The sequence below is a fragment of the Parambassis ranga genome, chromosome 17 (genome assembly GCF_900634625.1).
Source record: "Parambassis ranga chromosome 17, fParRan2.1, whole genome shotgun sequence".
Classification (NCBI taxonomy): domain Eukaryota; kingdom Metazoa; phylum Chordata; class Actinopteri; family Ambassidae; genus Parambassis; species Parambassis ranga.
The window spans coordinates 22,629,422-22,656,877 of record NC_041037.1 but is presented as its reverse complement, the minus strand read 5'-3'; the positions used below and the strand labels follow the sequence as shown (position 1 = coordinate 22,656,877).

The window sequence follows — 27,456 nt, the reverse complement described above, 5'->3', positions numbered from 1 at the left end:
ACATTTATCTTCCCCCAAAGGCTCAAATTCAACTTTCCCCATTTTCCCAGGTTCGTTGTAATGCTTTGAAGGAGAGGCTCAAAATTTAGTGCAGTCATCTCACCTATCTCAGGGGTTAATTTAATACCCAAATAAATCATGCCTCTGGGAATCCATCTGAAATTATACTGGGTTAACATTTGTGGGTGACAATGCTTGGATATAGGCATCGCCTCAGATTTGGTCCAGTTAATTTGGTAACCTGACAATTTAGAGTACTTATCAATGGTGTTCATTAGTGCAGGTAAGGAATTGTGAGGATCACTGGTAAGGAAAAGTATATCATCAGCGTATAACATTAATTTATGTTCGCTCCCCCCGCCATCTACGCCCTTAATGGCAGGATTTGCTCTTATAGCCACTGCCAGGGGTTCCAACGCAATTGTGAACAGGAGAGGCGACAGGGGGCATCCCTGTCGTGTTCCTCTAGAAAGATCAAAAAGGGGTGAAATAAGACCATTTGTCAAAACCGATGCTTTAGGCTTAGTATATATTATTTTAATCCATTTTGCAAATCCAGAGCCAAAACCAAACCTTGACAGGGCCGAGTGCAAAAAATCCCACTCGACCCTGTCAAAGGCCTTCTCAGCATCAAGTGAGACAGCCGCCACGGGCACAGTGCTAGAGGCATTTAACCATATTAAATGCATAAGTCTCCTCAGATTCTCGGTAGAAGATCTACCTTTTATAAAGCCTACTTGATCTGCATGTATGATGTGTGGTAAAGTTGCTTCAAGTCTTAGGGCCAATACCTTAGCTAATATCTTACTGTCTACATTGATGAGGCTGATCGGTCTAAAGTTTGCAGGGTCTGTATGATCTCTTCCCTTTTTAGGTATTAGAGATATTAGAGCTTCAGTAAGAGACGGCGGAAGCGAGCCGCTCTGGTATGCTTCCTCAAACACCATTGTCAATATTGGAGTAATTATGTCAATATATTCTTTGTAATACTCCACAGGAAACCCATCAGATCCTGGCGATTTCCCCGTATTCATGGATAAAATGGCAGTTTTAACCTCTTCTTGTGTAATTGACGCATCAAGAAGAGCCACTCTATCAGAAGACAAAGTTGGAAGCCTAATGTTTGAGAAAAAATCTTTAGCTAATATCTCATCCATAGCACCAGATGTTCTATACAGGTTCTCATAGAAGCCCTTAAAGACATCATTAATACCCTTAGAAGATGTTATAAGCGAGCCTCCTGCTCTTATTGCTGGGATAATGTAGGCGGAACTCTGTTCTTTTAGCTGTCTGGCCAACAGTCTGCCAGTCTTTTCCCCTGACTCATAAAACTTTGTTTTAAGTCTGAACATAGCATATTCTGCTTTTTTACTGAAAATATCATGAATTTGAAATTTACATTTGCAAATGTTTTTAAATAAACTTTCAGAATAATGTCTAGCCAGATCCCTTTCCATACTATTGAGTTCTGCTTCTAATTTTTTAATACGGTCATTCTGCTCTTTCTTCCTTTTTGAGGTCTTAGCAATTATTTTGCCCCTAATGTAAGCTTTAGATGCTTCCCATACCATAGCCACGCTATCTGTGCTGCCCATATTAATTTCAAAAAATGAGGACAAATCCCCTGCAAGTTCTTTAGAAAACACCTCATCATGTAAGAACGACGTGTTCATCCTCCACCTGCCACGTCTAAGTCCGTCTGAATGTATATTCACAGCAAGTTCAACTGGAGCGTGGTCTGACAGGGAAATAGCATTTATAGTGCTATCCATGGTGGCATTAACTAGACTCCGGGAAATTAAAAAAAAATCGATTCTTGAATAAGATTTGTGGCGGTGGGAGTAAAATGTGTATTCTCGGTTACCAGGGTTAACCAGACGCCAGATATCCACCAAGCCGTTGTCCTCCATCATCATGTGAATGGCAGCTCTATCCTTCAACGCTGAAATACCTGTGTATTTACTTTTATCCAATACCCCATCTAAAACCTGATTGAAGTCTCCTGCCAAAATTATTTGTCCCTGAGCATTACCTAATATACTATTCAGCCCATGAAAGAAAGATGGATCCTCCTTATTAGGAGCATATATATTACATAGTGTTATTTCTCCCCCATTTATGTTGGCTTCTATACAGATAGTTCTACCATTACCATCCTTGTACTCCTTCAACATAGAAAAGTTCAATCTCTTATGAATCAAAATAATAACCCCATTACGCTTACTGGAGAATGAACTATAATAAACATGACCAACCCAGTCCCTCTTGAATTTTTTAGCTTCATCCTCCTCTAGATGTGTTTCTTGAATAAATGCGATATCAGCTTGTTTATGTTTGAGATATAGGAGCACCTTTTTCCTCTTCACTGGACTCCCACAACCATTAATATTCCAGGAGACTACTTTAACATAAGCACTATTAGCCATTCACATAATAATAAAAAAAAAAAAATTGAAAGAAAGTATTGGCCTACATGTTGTCTCTTATCATCTGACCATCCCAATACAAAAACGTGAGCTATAGATTTTGTACCACTGAGCATTAATAGGAAGCCTAACATTTTAATTCTAACCAACAAGACCAAACTGGTCAACCAAAAACTTCCCTCCGCATCAGAGGGGAGAAAAAACATAACATGACAATAAAAAGCTGTACAACAAACAGCTGGAGGTTTTCTTACCTTTAAATCAAAATCCATAAAATAAACAAAACTTAACTTAGGTCGTGGAGTGACGAGTCGCCCACTCGGCTATAAACGGCTACCTAGAGCTATCCAGCCTCATCATATCTCAGTCTCCTTAATGATGGATGCGTCTCAGTTTATTCTCCTGTAGAAACGTGCTGCTTGATAAACTTGACCGCCTCTGTCGCAGCATCAAATCTTCGGTTCTTCCCTTTCCATGTGAATCGAAGCGTTGCAGGGAAAGCCAGTTGAAACCTCACGTCCTTGTCGCGGAGGAGCTGTCTTGCTGTTGTAAAAGTTTTCCTCCTCTCGGCCAACTCCTTCGTCATGTCTGGAAACAGGGAGATGTTGCATCCATTCCACACCGCGCCTCCTTTTTCCCTCGCAGCTCTTAGTGCTTTATCTCTCGCGGTTGAACGTAGAAATCTGACCATTACCAGTCTCGGAGGTTGTCCATCATCTGGACGTGAGCCGGGGGAGCGATGTGCCCTTTCTATTTCGAATTCGCCGTCAACGTCTATATTCAGGCCCTCTGACAGTACTTTTTCAACGCATGCAATCAAGTCACCACCTTCCAGGCCCTCCTTTAAACCCAGCAGTCTGACATTATTGCGGCGGCTCCTATTTTCCAGATCCTCCACCCGGTTCCACAGAGAGTCCATGCGCTTGCCCTGCAGCTCGCGGTTGTTGAGTAGCAGCTGGTTAGAGTCCTCCAAGTCAGAGATTCGTCCCTCCGCCTCAGTTATCCGTTCCTGCATGACTTTCACGGCATTCTTCAGTTCCTCAGTAGTCCCTTTAATCGTTGACACATCAGACGCCACTGTTTGGAGCGTTGAGCTCATTTTACTCACTTCAGCAAGGATGTTTTCCAGATTAGCATTCTGTACGGCGTCCTTTTCCGGACTAGCATCATCAGGTTCGGTAGCAGCAGCCGCCTTTCCTCGTGAAGGCTTAAAATATCTCGAAGTTGTAGACATATTCTTTGGCATGAACGTTTCCGTTTAAATTAAAAGGTGGATAATGAAAGACTTATTAAAAAGTTTTTCAAAAAATTGCAGAGAAACAACGGATTATTCAGGATTTAAGTCCATAAGGCTTAGGACAACTTGAATTAAGCAGCCATCTTGCTCGCCGATCCCACGTGACTCGGGACACATCTATTGTTGATTCAGAGTAAAAGTATGAAGGGTGTGATTCTTTGACACACCTGGCAGCAGAGAGACTGTCCATCTTCCACAGCTGGAGGAGCAGACCCAGCCTCTGGTTCTGCAGCATCATCAAGTGAGCTCCTCTCTAAGGAGGATCAGCACCAACAAAGCTGCAAGACCGGATAAGGTGTCAGGTCGGGTTCTGAAACTGTGCGCATCAGCTGGCTGGTGTTTTTCTGGACATTTTCAACCTGTCCCTGCAGCTCGCTTCAGTTCCTGTGTGCCTCAAGTCCTCCAACATTGTGCCTGTGCCGAATAAATCTGCCTCAATGACTACCGCCCTGTTGCTCTGACACCAGTAATCATGAAGTGCTTTGAGAGGATCGTCTTAAGCCACATCAAGGACGGCATTCCTGCTACTCTGGACAGACATCAGTTCGCCTACAGGGAGAACCAGTTGACAAGCTGACACTGAAACACATCCCTCATTCATGGGGAGGAGGTGGAGCGGGTGGACAACATCACATTCCTGAGCATCCATCACATCTGACCTGTCTTGGTCCATGCACAGGTTCACCCAAAGACTGAGCAATAAACCTCTGCACACAGACAGACTGTACTTTTGAACATTAATACACTGCAGTTTGTACAATATATTCATACTGGTCACGTTACAAATTTAATTTGTACTGTTTTACTCTTTCTATTCTTATTGTACTTTATATTTATTTAGGTATATTTTAAGCATGTCTTGATTCTTGATTCTTGAACATCTCACTGAGCCAGACTGTTGTCCCCACCTGCTTCAAGGCCACCACGATCATCCCCGTGCCAAACAAGTCCACACCAGCCTGCTTCAATGACCACGGCCCAGTGAAGTGCTTTGAACGGTTAGTCATGAGACACCTCAAGACGGCCCCCTTCACTTTTCTACCCCCTACAAAAGAACCCTGATAACCCCCCCCCCCACAAAAAAAAAAAAACTAAAAAAACTAAAAACACTCTGTGCACCAGCCACTTTACCCCAAGCATTCTCAGCAGCAGCAGCACAGACACTGTGTCTGTCAGAGATGTGACAGGAAGCAGGACAGGACTGAGGGAGGAGCTAAACTCTGACTCAAGTCCAGAAAAGAGCCACTTTGACAGAGTTGGATCCAAACAACAGACAGACTGTCTTTAAGATGCTGTCAGTGAGCTTCAGGCTGTCTGTGGCTTTGTTTCTGCTCACAATAAGAGGTAGGTGACATATTGAACATGACAGAGACTCGCTGACAACAACTGTTAGACCATCAACTGACAGACTTCTCTCTGCATGTAGCTGGCAGCTGTCATCAACTCACTGACAGTGAAGAGAGCAGCTGCTGATTGTTCTGCTTTCATCAATCATCTTTATTGATCCATCTCTTCCTCTGCATCTTCTCTTCTTCCCCAGAGTGTAAAGGACAAGACTCAGTGACCCAGCAAGAGGGAGATGTCACTGCTGCTGAAGGAGACACTGTCACACTTGGATGCTCCTTTCAGACTGGTTACAGTCCCACTTTGTTCTGGTACAAACAAGAAGTGAACAGTTCCCCAAAGTACATGCTGAAGAAATATGGAACTGAACCAGCAGATAAAGCTCCAGACTTCCAGGACGACAGATTTCATACAGACATCCAGAATAAATCAGCTCCTCTGAAGATCCAGAAGCTTCAGCTGTCTGACTCTGCTGTGTACTACTGTGCTCTGCAGCCCACAGTGACAGGAAACAGCTCAACTCTGTACAAAAACCTTTGGAGCAAAGACAACACAATACTCCACAACATCCACTAGAGGGACTCACACACTGTCACAGCTCCAGCTGCTTCCTCCTTTGTTCAGTGTGACTCACTGATTCAGCTTCTTTAACTTCATGCAGTCCTTCACTTTAGTCAGTGCAGAGTCAGACTGTAGATCTGAACCCTTCCACCCGTGCACTCCACCCAAATCCTACATCCATTTAAAAAAGGTTTTTAATCACTGGTCTCATCACCTTCTGTCCTCTGTGACCTGTTACTGGTCAGTGGAGGTTAAAGCTGCTCTGAGCTGTTACTGAACAGCACATCCTCTTGTTTTCAGCACGTTCAGTCTCCTCTGAATCCTCTTTGGACCAAAAGTTCTACAGAAATCTATTGAAATGTCTTCATTGAAGCTTTAATGGACTCACACATAAGGACCACGAGTAACTGCAGCATTTCTGCATCATATGTCCACAGAGTTCCTTTGGAGTAAACTCAAAGAATCAAACCACATGAATCTATGAGACGGGCTCTCATAAGAACACCACCCCTTCCTGCTAGAAACCCTTTCATCAGGTGGAGCAGACAGGGATGCTGTGAGGTTGTAGGAGTCTGTTGTAGTTTTCCTCTCTGCACTGATGACTACAGTGTCCTTGTTGTGCTGTCAGTGCAGCCGTTCACTCACACATGTCTGAAAGACCTGATCAGTCCTCTGTGGGACAGTACCAGCCTGGGTTCACTCATATCGGAATGACAGTTCTCTGAGGCCTCAAAGGACCAGCAGTCAGAGTCCAGAAACAAGAGCAGACAGCCTGACCAGAACAGCAGCAGTCACACAGAGAAACATTCATCCATATGTGGCAGCAGTGGCTCAGTGGTGAGCAGGGTTGTCCAATAACCGGAAGGTCGGCGGTTCGACCCCAGCTCCTCCCTAGTCATTGTTGTGTGTCCTTGGGCAAGGCACTTTACCCGCATTGCACTCACCAGTGCACTCACTGGTGTATGAATGCATATGAATGAATCGGCGGTGGTCGGAGAGGCCGTAGGCGCACCTTGGCAGCCACGTCTCCGTCAGTCTCCCCCTGGGGAGCTGTGGCTACCACTGGTAGCTTACCACTGCCACTGTGTGAATGTGGTGTGTAAGCGCTTTGAGTGCCTGCCCAACAGAGCAGAAAAGCGCAATATAAGACCAATGCATTATTATGTGTCAGGAGCCTCTGAGAAACTCAGAGGGACTTTCAACACACATCAGATCCCAGTACACTTTAAACCCAGCTCCACCCTGAGACAGAGACTGGTCCACCCCAAGGACCATAATAATAAAAGCACAACAAGGACACTGTATTCATCAGTGCAGAGAGGAAAACTACAACAGACTCCTACAACCTCACAGCATCCCTGTCTGCTCCACCTGATGAAAGGGTTTCTAGCAGGGAGGGGTGGTGTTCTTATGAGAGCCCGTCTCATAGATTCATGTGGTTTGATCCTTTGAGTTTACTCCAAAGGAACTCTGTGGACATATGATGCAGAAATGCTGCAGTTACTCGTGGTCCTTATGTGTGAGTCCATTAAAGCTTCAATGAAGACATTTCAATAGATTTCTGTAGAACTTTTGGTCCAAAGAGGATTCAGAGGAGACTGAACGTGCTGAAAACAAGAGGATGTGCTGTTCAGTAACAGAGAAAGACAATAAACCTGCTGCAAGTGATGCAGGATGCAGAGAGAGTGTACATGAGAGCTGCTCTAACAGCGGGTCCTCCTTCAGTCTGAGCTCCCTGGATGATGATGCTGCAGCATCACTGTCATCTCTACAGCTTCCATCAGCCTGAATGGAAACAGAGCACAGCAAGAGGCGGAGCTACACAGCTGAATATGAAAGGCTGCATGTTGGAGTGAAGAGCTGCTGTGTTCTCTCTGTTGTTCATTCAGCACAGCTGGAAATAATGTTCCTGCTTTTCATCTGGATGATGATGGTCTCCTTTCAAACTGGCAAGTCATCCAAAGATGGATCCAGATGGAAAAGGAGCCGATAGACATGAAACATTCTGATGTTGTTTGAACTGATGAACTCTGAAACTCCTGAACTAAGTTAAAGATCCAGAATCCAATCCAAATGTCATGCTGAATATATCTTTGTTGTTTTCAGGCTCCTCTGAGGATTTACTGACACCATTTAAAGATGAAGTGACGGCTTTGGAAGGAGACACTCTGACTCTCTCCTGCAAATATTCAGGATCTGCTCACAGCCTCTACTGGTACCGACAGAAGTCCAGTTCATCTCCACAGTTTCTCATTGCAGACTATTCAGAGCAAACAGGAAGGCTGTCTGTGAGACATGACACAAACACAAAGGACTTTCATCTGCAGATGTCCTCTGCTGCAGTGACAGACTCTGCTGTGTACTACTGTGCTGTGAGGCCCACAGTGACAGGAAACAGCTCAACTCTGTACAAAAACCTTTGGAGCAAAGACAACACAATACTCCACAACATCCACTAGAGGGACTCACACACTGTGAGACACTGAGGGAGGAGCTGAGCTGGGACTGAACTATAGAAGAGAGAGAAACTTCCAGATTCAGCAGAGTTCAATCCACAAAGTAGAAACATTCTCTTTCTTCAACATGCTGTCATTGGACTGTTTTCTACTGTCTCTGCTGTTGCTGTCTGTTCTCAGAGGTACATAAGATTCAGCAGAAACACTTCAGTTCTAATGTTCTCTGAAGGGGCTTCTGTTTTTGACAACATGTTATCTCTTCCTTTAGGTGTCAGCTGTCAACAACTCACTGCAGTCCAGACTCAACAGTCCACTTTAGAAGGCAGCACTCTGACTCTGACCTACAGTTATGACAGAGATGCTGATGGCACTGATTACTTCTTCTGGTATCGACAATATGTTGGAAAACCTCCAGAGTTCCTGATCTCTCATTTGGGATCTGGTGAAAAGTTAAAGGATCCAGTTCCAGGACTGTCAATTACAGTGAGCAACAAACGCCAAATCCACATGCAGATGTCCTCTGCTGCAGTGACAGACTCTGCTGTGTACTACTGTGCTGTGAGGCCCACAGTGACAGGAAACAGCTCAACTCTGTACAAAAACCTTTGGAGCAAAGACAACACAATACTCCACAACATCCACTAGAGGGACTCACACACTGTCACACTCTCTGCTGTGATAGGACACAGTGTATAGACTCTAAATGAATGATCAGAATGTGGAAACCTTAAGATTGAACTGAATCAATTCAAAAGGCTTCTTGCAGCTTTAAAAACTGTCATAGATAAGCACACAGGTGTATGTTTAACCTGTATAAACCCCGACGACTGACTCCACCGACCGATGTGACACCGGCGCAAAGATGCCACCACACATTGCCAACTTGTCATGGTTTCAGCCAGGTCTTTTATTTTGTAGTTCATTTTCTGTTTGTATTTTTACAAATTTTTTAGTTTTGGATCTTCCTGTGTATCACCTGCTTTGGATTGCACTACTGTTTTTGCCTTGCCCTTTGTGTTACCTCTGCCTCACGGACTGAACTCCTGTGTACCGATCACTGCTTTGGACTTTGACCACTGGTGTTTGCCTGTGCCCTTTTGGATACCTTTGCCTCGCAGACTGAACTTCTGTGTACCGAACCTAGCCTGTAATAAAACACTGAGTTTGCTTTCACCTCCGGCTAAGTCTGCATTTGTGTCCTCCGTCTCATAACCCCCTGACACAACTGGTCTGTGGGAAACACTGACTGGCTGTCACATGTGTGGCTTGGTGCATATGAAGAGATGGCAGCCATGAAGAAGTATAAGGAGTTATTTTGTAAAGAAACCTGTCACACCAAGTCACTTTCACTGATAATTAGTTCATCATTGTATTGATCGGGTGCCTCAACTTTCACACTGCTCTGATGTTGTTTTAAAGTTTATTGTACATCCAGATTTAACTTTAGTGCCCAACCAGTTACCAATCTGGGTCCGAGAGGCAGACACTGCCTCCACCTTTAAGACTAGACTTAAAACTTTTCTGTTTAGTAAGGCGTACAGTTAGCCTTAGACCTAGTGTGTAGCACAGCTATGCTGCTCTAGGCCTACGTTGTCGGGGGGCACAAACATGATCCACTGAGCAGTTTCCCTCTCACCCTCTAACCTCTCCTTTTCTCTCCTTAGTCTGGCTCACACTGGTCTCAAGACCTGGATGATGACCTGCAGTCCGGCCCGTGAAGTCTCTCTTGCTCTACGTTGTCGGGGGGCACAAACACGATCCTCTGAACACCCTCTGACCTCTCCTCCACTCTCCTTAGTCTGGATCATACTGGGTAATATCGTCTCATAATCTGTGTTAACTGTCTTCCTTGTAGTTCTGTGCCTCGCTCTCGCTCTCTCTCTTTGCAGGTCTCAAGACCTGCATACTGACCTGCAGTCTCTCTTGTGCTCATCGACTTCACTAGCCCCTGCTGCTCATCTTTACTATCAAATTACTATTCCTACTTATGGACCGACGATATATATAGATATCTATTACAATATAATCACTGTTTCATCTTGCTGTCATGTTTGCTCTGTACTGTATCATGTTTGTATCATGTTTGCTCCTCTCTCCCTCTCTCTCTTTCTCCTTCATCCTCTCTCTCTCTCTCTCTCTCTCTCTCTCTCCTTCATCCTCTCTCTCTCTCTCTCTCTCTCTCTCCTTCATCCTCTCTCTCTCTCTCTCTCTCTCTCTCCCTCATCCTCTCTGACTAGCAGCAGGACTGGTTCCCCCTTAAGTTGACGGGTCCTGCTCAAGGTTTCTTCCTCTTAAAGGGAGTTTTTCCTTGCCACAGTGCTCTTAGGGGGGTTCCTGTGAAGCGCTTTGAGACAATGTCTGATTGTAATATGCGCTATATAAATAAAACTGAATTGAATTGAATTGAAACCTTCACAGCACAGCATGTACCCTGAGGGCTCCTTGCACATATCCAGTATCAGAGAATGACCTTCTGGATCCTTTTGTTCATCTTCCCAGGTTCTTTGATTAAGAAGAAGTGGACAATATCTGGTCTCTAAATTACAATTTATTCTAACAATGAAGAAGCAAATTCTGAGACACACAAACAGAGATCTCTGTGGTTGCCCAGCCCTGACAAAGACAAAGGGGAAACACAGGGCTTAAATAGGGAAGAGACAGCACAGGTGAAAACAATTAGGGAGGAGCTGGCAATCAGGAAGGAGGAACAGAAGGAGAGAGGGAAGGACTAAGGAGCAGAGAAAGAGGAAAAACACTGAAGACTAAATAACAAAATAAACAATATGATAACATGACAATGAGCAAAACCCAGTCTCATGACAGTGGGTCAGACCTGGAGGTGACCAGGAAGACAAACTCACAGGAGGGGCGGGTCGTAAAATGGGTCTTGGAGATGAACACATTCTTTCTGTCAAGATCTGGATTTACAACCTTAGCTGGATATCAACCAGAGCCGTCTCCAAAGAGCAGAAAAAACTGACAGAGGGAGTGAATTACAAAGTCTATGAGAAGAAGGAAACTCCACACTTCTCAATACTTCAGTGTACCTGTCTTATTTTGATCGTCTATAAAGCTTACTAGTCAGCAAACAGAAGAAAGTCCGACTGATGTGAACTTTGGCAGCCAAACAACCTGTAAACAGCTTTGTCTCTGGCTCCGCCCACTGATGTTTACATCAACCAATGAGGTTACTCCTGTGTGATGTACTCACAGCAGAGTCAGCTTGGTGCAGAGCAGAGGCTCTCTAGTCTGCTTCATCCTCCTGCAGAGCCATGTTGTATCAGCAGCTTGTGTGTGTTGTGCTTCAGTTTGTAGGTGAGTCTTTGAACACAGATGAAGTCTCATTGAAGCCACTGCACTGACAGGATGTTTGCTGCTGTCATAGCTGCAGCTCCATCTGCTGCAGCTCACAGTGTCCATGCTTGAACAGATGTTTGTTTGCTGTGAGTGCATCTTCAGATCATCAGACATGAAGGACACAGTGAAGAAGCTGCAGTGATGTTTGAACCTCTCACACACACTGACATGAAGGTCTCATTTTGCAGCTCTGGGCTCCATGAACAGCATCAAACCACAAAGTGCTGAACAAGCTGCTGCAGAGGGAGGAAACATGAAGCTGAGCTGTGAATATGAAGGAGCTATCTACAGTATCCAGTGGTATAGACAGTACCAGAGGTCCAGACCAGAGTTCCTGCTCTCCATCACAGAGGGAGGATCCATTCATCCAAGTGGTTCTGACTTCTCAGCTCACATCAACAAGACACAGAGACGAGTAGACCTGCAGATGTCCTCTGCTGCAGTGACTGACTCTGCTGTGTACTACTGTGCTCTGCAGCCCACAGTGACAGGAAATAGCTCAACTCTGTACAAAAACCTTTGGAGCAAAGACAACACAATACTCCACAACATCCACTAGAGGGACTCACACACTGTTCAACCACTGATGTTTCAGTCATTGAACTGAGGACAAAGACAACAGAGACATGAAGCAGTAAAGATCAGAGACAGAGCTGCTGTGGAAGCACTAAAGACTTTCATTGGCTGAGCTGAACTGAAACAATAACAGCAAGAGGTGATTGGCCCCGCCCACTGAACTTCAGCTCATCCAATGACATTCTTTGTGCCTCATTGTAGTGCAGTGGAAGAACATTGTTGATGTGCTGTGTGTCTGCTTTAATAACTCCAAAGACATGTTGCTTCACCTCTTTTTGTTTTCATCTCACTTCATAGGTGAGTTTATGAGCAGCTGGATCAAAGATGTCTGCCTGCTGTTCTACAACTGGACATTTGTCTTTGGCACTTACAAATGTCCATGTTGGACACATGCAATCATCTGTCTTTGTCATCAAGCTGAGCTCTTTGTGTCCACACAGTAACCCAGGAGACATTTTCCACTGTCTTCTCCTCTCAGCCTCATGGACAATGTTAGTCTAATGGCTTCATGTTCTCTACTTTTTCCAGGACTGACAGCTGGAGACACAATCTCTGCTGGACAAAGACAAGTCAGCGGGACAGAGGGACAAAACGTCACACTCTCATGTACATATCAGACTAGTGATAGTGGTGTTTACCTTTACTGGTACAGACATCATTCTGACCTTCAGGCTCCTCAGTTTATACTTTACACAGGAGCAAAGGATTGGAGTGGTAGTGAGCATATTCCAGATAAAAGATATGGATCCAAAACAACGTCCACATCAACTGAACTGACCATCAGAGGTGTGAGGCTGGCAGACACAGCTCTCTACTACTGTGCTCTAGAAACACAGTGATACAAAGTGTAGAAGAGGCTGTACAAAAACCTGAACACAGATATCTGACTCCTCTTCAAAGAGGAGGGAAGTGGGATTCAAACCACAGACCTTCATATCAGATGGATTCTGATGGTTCCGGTTTGATCAGAGTCACTGTGGTTACAGCTGCTCCTCTTCAGTCTGATCATGTGTTTGTACCAGGCAGTTAGCAGGCTAACCTAGCAACAATGACAGCAGCAGAGTTCATTTCACTAAAGTGCACGGAGGCTTCACCTGCAACTTCTGGTCTTTCCAGCAGGAAGCACCCTCCATGAAGAGGAGGTCAAAGAGGTGAACACTATTCTCCAAAAACAACAGGCTCTGTTCTGTTCAGTGTTTACAACGCTGTGAAGGAGTACTGTGTGGAAAAAAGGTTCCCATAGGAACAGTCCTCTTAGTAAGAACTGTGGGGCACCAGCTACGACCAGACGTCACTCAGGAGTTATTGCTCACTGCAAAGTGGACCCGGACTTTCATACATTTGTCAGCCATCATTGCATGGTCCATGTGGAATTTATGCACTGACATGATATAAGAGCACATATGTACTCAATTGTATATGCTTAGGAAGGATGTTTACATTACTGGAGCCCTTTTTTTTATGGTGAAGGTGGACGTAAGATAAAGCATCCAACAGAGGGGGGATATAGAGTGTTTCACAGTCATAAATAACAATATTATAATTGGTAGGTGGGAATAACAGGGCAACATGTCCCAATATGGGAATACCAACGAAGGTCTTAAAAAACTGTTTTTCTATTATGCAAATGTACCTCAACTTTTCAATAAAACGAGCCTGTGTCCAGGGAGGGGCAGAACACTTATGGACGGGAGTGAAGCAGACTGAAAGGCCTGTGTTCACTGAGTTCTCCCTTTGCAAAGGCGAAATTATACACCAAGTGTATTGTCTTTCACTCAATGTTCTGATCACAGAAGACGAACTGTGACGATCCGGGGTGACCAGGGAAGGTCACGACATCCACCAACAGGCTCTTTGTGGAATGCGATAGGATCTGATCATGTCATAACAGCTGTTATGCTGTCGTCACCTCCATTTATGCAAAAAAAGTGTTAATTTTAACACGAATTCTTCAATTTATTTTAGTCACTCACCAAGCCATATGCGTTTCCTTTGAGGCCAGGAAAAAACTTGTTGCTGCCACCTTCATGTCAGTGCTGGATTGTGGTGATGTAATATATATGTATGCTTCTGCTCAGAGCCTACGAGCTCTTGACACAGCCTTCCATGGAGCCCTGAGACTCATCACAGGTCTCAGCTCTGACCCATCATTGTGTGCTTTATGCTCGTGTTGGCTGGACTTCCTTGTCAGTTCGTAGATTAAAACATTGGCACCTACTAATTTATAAGTGCTTTCTGGGTCAGCTTCCTATTTATCTGCAGTCGCTTATTTCCCAGCATAGCTTATCATCTTACAGACTTCGTTCCAATGAATTGTTCTTATTGTCTGTTCCAAAGGTTCGGTCTGAGTTGGGAAAGAAAGCTTTTCAATTTGCAGCCCCCTCTGCTTGGAATCTTTTGCAAAATGTTTTAAAATTGAAGGAACTGCCACTGCCGTTTCAGATTTTTAATCTGAATGAGTCTCTCCTGGTAAAAAAATGGTTAAATAAATAAATATTTTAGTCTTTCAGTTTAGTTTTAGTTCAAATTTAGTCTTTTTAAGCGATTTGACAGTTCGTTACACTGTAATAGGTTTTCTAAATTATTTGGTAGTAAACACTTCATTGTAAGCATACCTAACTATGTATAGTCATATAAACTAGAATGTACCATATTAATGTTAAAAAAAAAACTGAACGTCTAAGGCCTGATAGAAAAAGTGCAATATAACCATCTTCCTCTCAAGCTCTTCATCCTATTACAGTGCTGTGGGACGTCTGTGTGTGTGTGTACGTACGGGGAGAGTGAATAAACGTCACAGCCACCGCAGCAGATGGAGAACGTTAGTGTGTGTTTATTTACGCTGCAGTCCAAAAATAAAGGCCCGTTCTCTTCAGTAATAATGTGTCTCCACGTCAGCAGCCATGGAGTTAGGATCTCCGCTTTGTCCCCCCGACCACGGTTAGGAAGCAGAACAACAGGGTGGTGGCTTCAGGTGTCTAAGTGTGTCGCTCGGCTGGAAGGTAGCAGGACTGTGTCCATGTCCTCTCTCCACTTGTCAAATCGCAGCCACAGCTGCTCATCATGACGCCTCATAGCTACATAACTGGATGAGCTCCGCCACCGGATGGGAGGTCATCCAATCAGAAGGACAGACTGAGAGTTTACATCTGAGAAGATGAGTAATTGGTTAAAGGGTAAAGCAATGACGGCAGGAGGATGGTTGTAACCCAGACTGTCCGGTCGGTGAGCACAGTCTTTTGTCATGTTTTTACTCATCACTTCACAATAAGCAGAGATTTCGTTTTAATTTGCGTAGTCAGAGCTTCTTACATTTATGTTCTCATCACAAATTAGTCACGGAATAAAAGGTCGTCAACGAAAAGTTTTTGTTAAAGTTTGTGTTGACAAAATTAAAACTGATGCAAAGGCCACGCTACACCGGCGCTTCAACCTGTTCCTGGAGGAATGCTCTGCTGAACATGGAGACATCCTCCTTCACCCTGAGGTCAGACGGCTCAGCAGAGATACTACAACACTTTGTCTTCAGTCCTCTGTGTCCTCCAGGCCTGACTCAGTAGTAAAGAGGGGTCTTAATGGGTTGGAGAGCTCAAAGAGCATTGATGAGTCAGAGGACAGGATCACAGGGCCTGAGGCATGAATTGAGACAGAGCTGGTAGACAGGTGACACCGAGCTGCTCAGACTTGCTCTGTTTAAGGTTGAATATGATGATATCTAAAGGGTGGAAGGACACGTCTGAAAGGCTGACATGAAGGGTCAAATGTGGAGGAGGAAGCACTCGGAGCATCAGAGGAAGCCAAACATGGCTTCCAGGGTGGTGTTGATGGAAGGTGATGGGTAACCCATATGTGGAGAGCAGCAGGTGGGAGGTTGAGGGACTAAAGGGGGTTCTGACTTGCATAGACCTTTAAGTAGAGTAGAAATGTGGCAGTGGAACGTAGAAGGACGTGGTGAACCAGTGATGAGAACATTAATTCATTATAGGTAGACTTGGACAGAGGACAGTCTGATTCCAAGAAGAAACCCTTTAGCTGCTGTAGTAACTAGGGATGTCCCGATCAGGTTTTTTTGCCCTCGAGTCCGAGTCTGAGTCATTTGATTTTGAGTATCTGCCGATACCGAGTCCCGATCCGATACTTTCTATAAAGGCAGTCGTTGCGGCAAAACCCATGTGTGTGTTTGTGTGTGTGTGTGTGTGTCCACACTTGGAGATTTCACACACGCAGCACATCAAGATCTCGAACCCAGAACCTCTCGCACCAAAAGCAACTGTCATACCTCTGCGCTACAGGACACAGAGCCACCCTGCACAGAAAGCGTTAACTTTGACAGCCCTAAAAAATATATCCAAGTCCTGATCGGGAGGTAATGTCCGATTCCAATCGAGTCTGAAATCACGTAATCGGGCCCGATTTCCGATCATGTGATCGGATCGGGACATCCCTAGTAGTAACCACCAAAACCAGAGGAGGGAGCCCTGTCAGTAAGAAGCCTGACGTCTTCTGGACGCATGACAAAGTTGGCAAAGAAGATGAAATGGTGGAGACATCACACGGAAGCAGAAACAAAAGGTGAAGGTGTAATTAACATGACTGAGGAAGGACAGAGGCTAACGTGGAGCTTCTCCTGAGGAGTGGAGGCTTGAAGTGATGTGGAGGTAAGCTGATGCCCAGGAAATCAAAGGATGTGCTCAGTCCTGCAGTCTGCTCCAAACATACAGGACCAGCCAGTTGTTGGAGGACTGATGTGAGTCCAGTTTAGAAGGCAGCTCTGACTCTGACCTGCACTCACTGCAACAGCACTTCTGGTGTGGACAATATCCAGGAAAGCCTCCAGACTTCCTCCTGTACACCTCAGTACCTAACAAGTCAAGAGAAGCAGACTCTGAAATCACGTCCACAACAAGATGGAGGGACAGTCAGAGACACTCCACTGTGAGCTTTCTTCACTCCACAGTGACAGGAAGCAGCTCAGCTCTGCACAAACACACAGAGGGACACAGTGAGCAGCTGCTGGAAGCCTTTTCTCCACACTGTTGAAGTGCACTTTGTAGCTCCACTAGAGGGCCACATGATCCAAGAGGCGGTGCACTCCTTGTGCACTGTGTTGCAGCATTCTGTCAGTAAGAAGTGCTGCTGTGAAGAGAACAGCTGTCAGACTGAATGTGGAACATCAGCTGCTCCTCCTGTTGATTGAAACCTTGTTGTACAGATGGAACATTGGCTGTGGATTCTTCTTGCTGCTCTTTTCTTTGGTAAGATAGAAAGCTGCACATGTTTCCTCTTCAAACACTTGAAGACATTACTGAGCTCTACATGAAGAGCTCTGAATGTTCATTCTACACTCACTCACAGCACATCATCTCTGCTGCCATCTGTTACCTTGGAAAACACCTTCTATGCTTCAAAGTGACAATGATCCCTGAAAATGACATCTGTCCTACATGTGAGAGAACTCTTTAAAGCTGCTGATTGTTCTGCTTTCATCAGTCATCTTTATTGATCCATCTCTTCCTCTGCATCTTCTCTTCTTCCCCAGAGTGTAAAGGACAAGACTCAGTGACCCAGCAAGAGGGAGATGTCACTGCTGCTGAAGGAGACACTGTCACACTTGGATGCTCCTTTAAGACCAGCAGTACAAGTCGCACTTTGTTCTGGTACAAGCAAGAAGTGAACGACTCTCCAAAGTCTATAGTGATGCGTGTGGCTGGAGTGAAAGATCCAGAAGACTCCAAGGAATCAAGATTTGATGCTGAACTCAAAGACACATCAGTTCCTCTGAAGATCCAGAAGCTTCAGCTGTCTGACTCTGCTGTGTACTACTGTGCTCTGCAGCCCACAGTGACAGGAAACAGCTCAACTCTGTACAAAAACCTTTGGAGCAAAGACAACACAATACTCCACAACATCCACTAGAGGGACTCACACACTGTTCAACCACTGATGTTTCAGTCATTGGACTGAGGACAAAGACAACAGAGACATGAAGCAGTAAAGATCAGAGACAGAGACAGAGCTGCTGTGGAAGCACTAAAGAATTTCATTGGCTGAGCTGAACTGAAACAATAACAGCAAGAGGTGATTGGCCCCGCCCACTGAACTTCAGCTCATCCAATGACATTCTTTGTGCCTCATTGTAGTGCAGTGGAAGAACATTGTTGATGTGCTGTGTGTCTGCTTTAATAACTCCAAAGACATGTTGCTTCACCTCTTTTTGTTTTCATCTCACTTCATAGGTGAGTTTATGAGCAGCTGGATCAAAGATGTCTGCCTGCTGTTCTACAACTGGACATTTGTCTTTGGCACTTACAAATGTCCATGTTGGACACATGCAATCATCTGTCTTTGTCATCAAGCTGAGCTCTTTGTGTCCACACAGTAACCCAGGAGACATTTTCCACTGTCTTCTCCTCTCAGCCTCATGGACAATGTTAGTCTAATGGCTTCATGTTCTCTATTTTTTCCAGGACTGACAGCTGGAGACACAATCTCTGCTGGACAAAGACAAGTCAGCGGGACAGAGGGACAAAACGTCACACTCTCATGTACATATCAGACTAGTGCTGATTATGTTGCCCTTCACTGGTACAGACATCATTCTGACCTTCAGGCTCCTCAGTTTATACTCTGGAAAGGAGCAAAGTCATATAGCAGCTATGAGCATATTCCAGATAAAAGATATGGATCCAAAATAACGTCCACATCAACTGAACTGACCATCAGAGGTGTGAGGCTGGCAGACACAGTTCTCTACTACTGTGCTCTAGAAACACAGTGATACAAAGTGTAGAAGAGGCTGTACAAAAACCTGAACACAGATATCTGACTCCTCTTCAAAGAGGAGGGAAGTGGGATTCAAACCACAGACCTTCATATCAGATGGATTCTGATGGTTCCTGTTTGATCAGAGTCACTGTGGTTACAGCTGATCAATACTCGGTGAACAAACAAACAGCTGCATGCTGCATGAATGTCTGTGTGTGGATGTGAACTGAGGAGCAAGTGGTAAGATGGCGGCGCACAGCACGGCAGCGGCTCAGTGCTTTACCAGTTGGTGTTTTCTTTTGTGGTTTGTGTTCATGTTGGAGCTCGTCCTGTGTACATTCAGTCGGGCCACAACATCTACAGCCGCACAACCTCAATAGGATAGGAGTTTGTCATGAGTGGAGAGTTACAGACAAGTTTCTCTGCTCACACAAGATCCTGGTGGACATAGCAAGGATACCCGACTCCCTGTGGATTACCATCCCTGTGGGGAGGAGGAAGCAGAAGCGAGGCTTCATGGCCGGCTACAGAACCCACCATTCAAACCACCGCTTCCCAGCCTTTTTCTGATAAAATGATAGAACCAAGGCAAACAGTCTGTAGCTCTAGCTCAGGAAAAAGGATAGTGTGACTTGTGCCTTCTCATCCACCAGTTAGCCTGGCACATTTTAACCTCCTAGATAATCCAGCGCTGACAGGAACTGTAAACAGTTAAAACCCACAACATGCTCCCTTGATAATCTGCGAAACCATCTTTTTAATGAATTTCAGTCTGGATTTGGAGCACACAGCTCTGAGACTGCACTTATTAAGGTCTTAAAGGACATATTTCTGAATAATGATGGTTTCAAAGTCTCTTAGTGCTGTTGGACCTTAGTGCTGAATTCGATACAGCTGATATCAGACGTCCACTCTCCCACTCCGAGAAAGCTTTGGTCAAGAGTGTCTTGTTTAGATATGAAAGTGTCTTGCAGACATAAAATGTCACACTCTGCCAGCACACTGTCCACAACAGAATGTCTTTATCCCCTGCACTCTGACCCAGATGAAGGCCATGACAGTCGTACTCAAAATGTCATACCAACAATTTGGTACCAGAAGGCAGACTTACCTTCCATTCGGGCGGCACTGTAGTACTATTACTTTGAAGTTACTCAGCAAAGCGTTCTACAGAAAGAGACATATAGAAGGTCTTCCTGATTTCTAGAGCACTCTGCACTTCATCCCTGCACACAGACTCATCAGCACCTGTTGCAGGTCCAGCCACTGTGCTACCATCCCCATCTTTAATAATGGTGTTAGACTGGTTGGGTGGTCTTACATGAGGGGACTCAACAAACCTTCATCATTAGTGGACAATCAGTGAGCAAACCTTTGATCCATGCACCTCCACTCCGGACTGTCTGAGAACAAGACCAGCTTCAGCACCACAAACACCCAAAGCAAACAGCCATGACAACCCTGCAGTGGCTGCAGGACAGACTGTCTGACCTTCAGTGGTCCAAACAAAGGCCAGACTTAAGCCCCAAAGAACAGCAGAAGAAGGAGGGTCAGATGCCTCCATCCAGTCTGATGCAGCCTGAGAGGATCTGCAGGAATAATGAGACCAGGTGTCCAAATGCAGGTGTGTAAAGTGTGCAGAAAGCAGCTGAGGCAGCAAAGCAGAGTAGCACAAAGAGGTGCTGAGTGTAAAGCTGTCAGTAGGAGGAGTAACACAAAGCTGTGAAGGAGCCCTGTCACTGTGATCAGGCTCCTCCTTCTAATCCACCAACTCAGTGCTGATGGAGACTAAACAGAGATCCGAGCCTTCTCTCTACTGGCTGTAGCTCACAGTTAGTCCACACTGCAGATATGAGGCCTCTGTTCATGTCAGTGCTGCTGGCTGCTCTCTGCCTTGGTATGAACACATCTCTGTTTCTCTGATATCACTGACATGATTCTTTCACAGCACACTGAGACTGTTTGTTGCTGTTTCACAGAGTGCAGAGCACAAACAGACAACGTGCTGCAAACAACAGGAGAGCTGAGAGCTGCTGAAGGAGGCGCACTGACACTTGGCTGTCTGTACAACAGCAGCAGACCAACAGGGAACAATCTCTACTGGTACAAACAGGATGGAAACAACAGACCCAGGTTCATCCTGAGTCGAGTTTCACTGGATGAAGGGAACACAGCAGACGAGTTCAAGGAGAGATTTTCATCCACACTGAATTCCACCTTCAGATCAGCTCCTCTGAAGATCCAGAAGCTTCAGCTGTCTGACTCTGCTGTATACTACTGTGCTCTGCAGCCCACAGTGACAGGAAACAGCTCAACTCTGTACAAAAACCTTTGGAGCAAAGACAACACAATACTCCACAACATCCACTAGAGGGACTCACACACTGTCACTCTGCTGTGCTGTGATAGGACACAGTGTATACTCAGTCTTTCAGAGACAGTATGAGTTTTTAGAAAAAGATAACAATGGAGCATCCAGTAAATAAACTCCATCACACCTTACAGATGAAGTGATTTCAAGGAACAACAAACAGTCCATTCATCACACACAGACTGTTCAGCTGAGTTCCACTGAAGTATTGGTTCACATGATAATAATAATAATAATAATTGAAACCTTTATTAGTCCCACAATGGGGAAATTGCTCAAGGCAGCCCAGCAAAGAGCACCATACACCAGTGAGTACACTGGAGGCTATGCAGGTAAAGTGTCTTGCCCAAGGACACACAACAGTGACTAGGGAGGAGTTGGGATCGAACCACCAACCTTCTGGTTACGGGACAACCCTGCTATACCGCTGCGCCACTGCTGCCCACAACAAGTGACCAAAACAAGAACTGATGTTTGATGTTTCGACTTATCTTTCCTTCTGGTCTGTTAGATGTCTCACCTGCAGTCTTTACGTGTGACCTAAAATTGAGTTTGGAGTTATGGAGACATTAAGTTGTAGACAGCATTGATTTAACCAGTTGTAACTTTGTAACATTTGTGAGTTTGGCAGCTACCTCGGTTTTTGAAGACCCGTGTACATACAAAACTATGTCATCAGCATACATCTGAATATTAACATCCTGACATATTAATGGCAGACCGGGGCTAATATGGAGCCCTGCGGCAGGCCAGTCCAGCGGGTCAGACTGACTATTAGCATGTGTGGACCGTTTGTGAGCGCTGGGAAAGATAAGAGTGAATCCATGTTATTGTCTGAGAGGTTAAAAGTGGATCATTTGGCCAGTAGGATCTGGTGGTTTACTGCATCAAATGCCTTTCTAAGGTCAAGAAAGACTGCCCCTACAGTGTTATTGTCATCAAGTAGTGATTTTGTCAATTAGCTGACTCAGTTGAGTGGTTGGATCAGAATCCATATTGAAGTGGATGAAGGTGAAAGAAGCGATTGGTTAAGTGGTCTTTGATTTGTTCACATCTCAAGAAGCTTAGACATTAGAGGCAGAACAGGTCTGTAATTACAGATAGATTGTGGGTTTCCTGATTTAAAATAGGTGATACAATGGCTGTTTTCCATGTGGTTGGGCACTCTGCTTGGCATATGGATTGGTTCATGATTGTTGTGATGGGACCGATTAGTGCTGAACTGACATTTTTGAGCATAGTTGTGTCCATCCCATACACATCTTTACTTTTGGACGGTTTAAGTTTTCTTATAATTGATTCAGTGTTTGTTTCGGTTGCATGATTAAAAACAAGACTAGGTTCTATTGATGGAACTTTACAATTCTTAATCATTACTGGAGGGAAGCCTTCGGCAATGGCTGCAAACGAGTCAACATAATACTGGTTAAATGTTGCAGCTACTGCAGCTGGATCCATGATGGGATTTCCATCCACAGCTAGTTCAAGAGATTTTCTTGGTTTATCCTCAATTATATGACTTTCTGGTCAAAATTGCAGTTTGTCAGCATAGTTTGTACATTTTCATAGAAATCAATATTGGAGTTCTGAGGGCGATTACAATGAGGCTAAATGACATTTGAGGTGATAAAATTATTTTTCGAGCAATATATTCTAAATCACAGTTTGCATAGGTTATCAAGGTTGAGAGGAATGGCTCATATGCAGACGACACAGTCCTTCATGTCAGTGTCCTCCTGTGATCTGAGTCCAGTCTGACAGAAGCCACGTGCCAAATGTTGGTGTCATCATGGACTCAATGTCAGCCCAAGACCTGCAGAGACTGGTCCACACACCGACTTCCAGCAGGTTAGATTACTGCAATCTTCTGCTCCTGTTTTCATGTGATGTTCCACAGGTTTCAGACTCAGAGGTTCTTAAATGATGCAGCTCAGTGTGGCAGCTTCACTCTCCAGCTACAACTGTGTGTACTGTGCACTGATGGAGCCTTCAGGCATGAACATACTGCAGGCTCTCTGCTCCTTTGAAGGACCAACATCACCACATCATCCACACAGTGTGCTCGACAGACTGTGTGGGTGGGATTTACTGGCACCGTGCTAAACTGGTTCAAATCTTACTTACATGATAGGGACTACTTTGTGTCAATTGGTAACTATGAGTCTGACTGAACAGATCGCATGGGGGGTTCCTCAAGGGTCCATTCTTGGACCACTTGTGTTCAACATCTACATGCTGCCCCTAGCTCAGATCATAGAACATCAGAACATATCTTATCACACATATACAGACGTCACACAGCTTTATATTTCAGTGTCATCACATGACTACAGTCCCTTACACTCACTAAGTAAGTGTACTCAACAAATCAATGAGTGGATGAGCCAGAACTTTCTCCAGCTCAATGCTGACAAAACAGATATGATTGTTTATGGTCCCAAAAAATGAAAGAGCTAAGATCAGTGCCTACCTTGACTCCATGTCACTGAAGGTCACAAACCAAGCCAGAACCCTCTCAGACATGAAATTTAACAGCCATGTAAAAGCCATTACTAAGTCTGCCTATTACCACCTGAAAAACATTGCTAGGATCAAGATCTGTCCAAACAAGACACAGAGAATCTTCTTCATCCATTCATTTTCAGTAGGCTAGATTATTGTAACGGCGTCCTCACAGGTCTTAGCAAAACATCAGTCAGGCAGCTGCAGCTGGTCCAAAATGCTGCTGCTAGAGTTCTGAGTAACACCAGGAAACTGGACCACATCACACTGGTCCTCAAATCCCTGCACTGGCTTCCTGTGAGTCAAAGGATACATTTCAAAACTTTACTCCTGGTCTACAAAGCGCTGAATGATCTTATTGGTTCCCTAAGAACCATCCAGACCCCTGAGATCTTCAGGGACAGGCCTGCTGTGTGGACCCAGGGTCAGGACCACACATAGTGAAGCAGGATTCAGTTATTCTGCCCCTCACCTGTGGAACAGCCTTCCTGAACACCTGAGGTCTGCTCACTCACTTTATGTAAGTCAGGCCTGAAAACACTGTTTACTGCATCGTTCTCTTAAATTCTCTAACTGCACTCTGCTCAGTTAATCGCAAATTCAGTAGACTTTAATTCCATGTGTGGAAATATATTACAAAGTGACTTGTAGCCTTCAAACTTGGCCTAATTAACAGCTAGAGTTCTTATATTTGTTGAAAAAGAAATCATCAGGCACAGGAGTTTCACACCAAGCTCCTAAATTAGCATAGGTCCCTTTAATTGGTGCTAAAGCCTCTGCAGTCTCCGCTTTGAAAATGTGGAACTTTTCTCCAAAGTTGACGTAGCATGCAGCAGATACTTTTTTGTCCTTTGAGTCAGTTTGTGCTTTAACACTGTCACTTCCTGCCCACTCGATTTTATTCAATGTTTTTTATGATTTTATTCTTTGTATGATTGTAATTTCCTTCTTAATTGAATGTTTATTTAAATGTTATTCTGTGATTTCATCCTATGTAAAGTAGGGTTGGGCGATAAATTAATCACGATTAATTGTGGCATTTAGCCGATAACGATTAATTTGACGATTAATTGATGACAATTACACTGACATGTTTTTGACTCTAAATTGGCACAGTGTTCTAGCATGATACCGACAAATCATCAGTCAAGTTAAATACTTCATTCTAACAGGTTAAGCTGGTGAGTAGTGATCAGGCACCAACCAGCCATGGAAATATGTATTGATAACAGAGGCACAAACTGCTTCAAAATAATAATGAAGCAAACATTTAAAGTAGCTTTGTGCTTCAAATGTTTTTTATCTTAAGGTCACAAAGCATGTCAACATTAAAATTAAACAGACAAATAGACAAATAAGTTCAGAAAAGTCACATCAGTGATTATTAAAGTTAAAAAATGTGTCTGCGCAAATGAACCTGTGACTGGAATATGTCACAGACTAGTGCATGTTTTCACTCAGACTGTAGAACAGCAGCAGAAAAAACAAACAAATAAACAAACCGGACAATTTCACATTTAAATGTGTGTCTGTGCAAATCAACCTGCGTTACGTTCTTCCAGCGCTTAGTTTGGTCGTAAGCAGCACAATGACTAAACGTACCGCGGATTCTCAGCTGAGTGGAATTCTTTCAATATCTGCTGGAGGAGACTTCGCTGTTGTAATGTTTCCTATCTTGCTGTGGAGTCCGTAAATAAAGATCAGAGTTCATTAATTTGATACGAGTAAAAATTCAGTTACTATGGCAACAACCAACGCTCCACGCTTCACCTAATAATAATAATAATGATAATGCATTGGTCTTATATTGCGCTTTTCTGCTCTGTTGGGCAGGCACTCAAAGCGCTTACATTGAGATGCATTATTCTTTCACACCACATTCACACAGTGGCAGTGGTGAGCTACCAGTGGTAGCCACAGCTCCCCAGGGGGAGACTGACGGAGACGTGGCTGCCAAGGTGCGCCTACGGCCTCTCCGACCACCGCCGATTCATTCATACGCATTCATACACCAGTGAGTGCACTGGAGGCAATGCGGGTAAAGTGCCTTGCCCAAGGACACATACACATACACAACAACGACTATGGAGGAGCTTTGGTCGAACCGCCGACCTTCCGGTTATTGGACAACCCTGCTCACCACTGAGCCACTGCTGCCCTAACCTGACCTAACGCATGTCGCGGCACTATATACAGCTGTAGCCGGCGTTGTGTCCTCGTCGCGCTTTCTTTGGATTTCTTCGTGCTCGGGCTTATGGTGACAGACGTTGAACCTCTGTTAGGAACGTGCTGCTCCGCATTATTTAACTGAACACCACTGCCTTCCACCATTATTGTTATTGTGGGCTCACATGTGCGCGGGTGATGGTGAGACTACGCCGTAACGCCGCACACAAAAATGCGTCATCATGACGAGGCACTAATCGCCGTAATCGATAAGTGGCAAATATTAATCGATGACAGTTTTTCTGACGATTAATTGCACACGATACGATTTTGCACAAGCCTAATGTAAAGCCCTCTGAATTGCCTTGTGTATGAATGTTGCTATATAAATAAAGCTTGCCTTGCCTCCTCTGACCTCACTGGACACTGTGGACTTTGTCTAAAGTTCAACCAGGAAGACCTACTCTATTCTCTGTCATTACTGATGCATGTGAGACACCAAGTGGAATGGAGCTGTGAATGAAAGGAGTGGACAGCTGGGAGGCAGAGAAACATCACTGTGTAACATCCAGGTCCTCATAGGAGGACAGGAAGTAAACCACAGAAGCAGCTGACACAATACAGACTCACACTGACCAGTATACAGTAATGAACCGGCTCCAAGAGCAAAGGATTGTGGGGGTTTAAGCTGAGTCAAGAACATGGAGAAACAATACAAGTCGAGGGAACAAGCAGAGCTCCACAACTCAACACAGCAAACAAAGAAGACACCTGGGCTGGCCCCCCTTGAATTACTGTACACGGGTTCAGGGACTTTAGGCTCAGGCTCAGTTCAGATGTGTTCCTCGTTAGGCCCTTCTATGTGTCTCTGTGAAGTCTTACCTGGAATCCACGTGGAATGCTGCCAGCTGTGGGGGGCTTCCAGTAGCGCTGCTGGCGGCGGCCTCCTGTCTGCTGGAAGCACTTCAAGTTGTAGTGGTCTTCTCCCAGGACTCGGCCATAAGAACCTCCTACAGAGAGCAAAGGTCAACATCATTCAAGGTGCAGTCTTTGTGTTCACACTGTGCAGGGTTAATAAGATGGTAACGTGTGTTCTGCCTTCACATCAACTCACTGTTCTCTAATATGCTCAGTGACCTGAACATAAACAGCCTTTGACTAAAGACGGCTCCCACAAGCTGATGTTTATATCAGCAGCCATCTTTCACAGGTCAGCCTCAACAAGAAGTTCTTTCAGACCACCTCCCCCTTCTCTGACGTCTTTGTACAAACACAACCATGGATTTAGCCTGAGCTAACATGGTTTGAAGCTAGCTCAGAAGCAGTGTGAGCGGAGAACAGTGGTTAAATGCTCTGAATAAATGTCCTTCTTGGTCCTCTGGATCAACACCCTCCTCTGGACTTCTTCTTCTTCAGTGTCAGCATCAAACTGAACTGGAGGTAGCACTCCATGCTGCTCACTGCTAACTCACACTCACCTTTCAGTGAGCTCATCTCTTTGCTTCTTCTTCTACGCCCCCTGTACTCCTTCTCAGGTTACACTGCTGATTATCTACATCCTACGCCACCTACTGGAATGTTGGAGGTACTACAGGCACAGTCACACATTCCAAACAAGCAACTGTCCGTCACATT

At 44.7% G+C, this 27,456-nt stretch overlaps 1 protein-coding gene and 1 gene segment (V, D, J or C); both read left to right on the top strand.

The window, feature by feature from the left end:
• Positions 1 to 4,926: 4,926 nt before the first annotated feature.
• Positions 4,927 to 5,574, top strand: LOC114450385 (T-cell receptor alpha chain V region CTL-F3-like; the record flags this gene model as incomplete). The annotated part of the segment is given in 2 exon segments: positions 4,927 to 5,067; positions 5,264 to 5,574. Coding segments are annotated over 2 exon segments (366 nt in total), but the record flags the coding sequence as incomplete, so codon positions are not given.
• An 11,562-nt stretch (positions 5,575 to 17,136) lies between these two features.
• Positions 17,137 to 21,069, top strand: LOC114449794 (uncharacterized; the record flags this gene model as incomplete). Its single annotated transcript, XM_028427620.1, has 4 exons — positions 17,137 to 17,272; positions 17,557 to 17,852; positions 20,565 to 20,679; positions 20,762 to 21,069. Coding segments are annotated over exons 1-4 (762 nt in total), but the record flags the coding sequence as incomplete, so codon positions are not given.
• Positions 21,070 to 27,456: the final 6,387 nt, after the last annotated feature.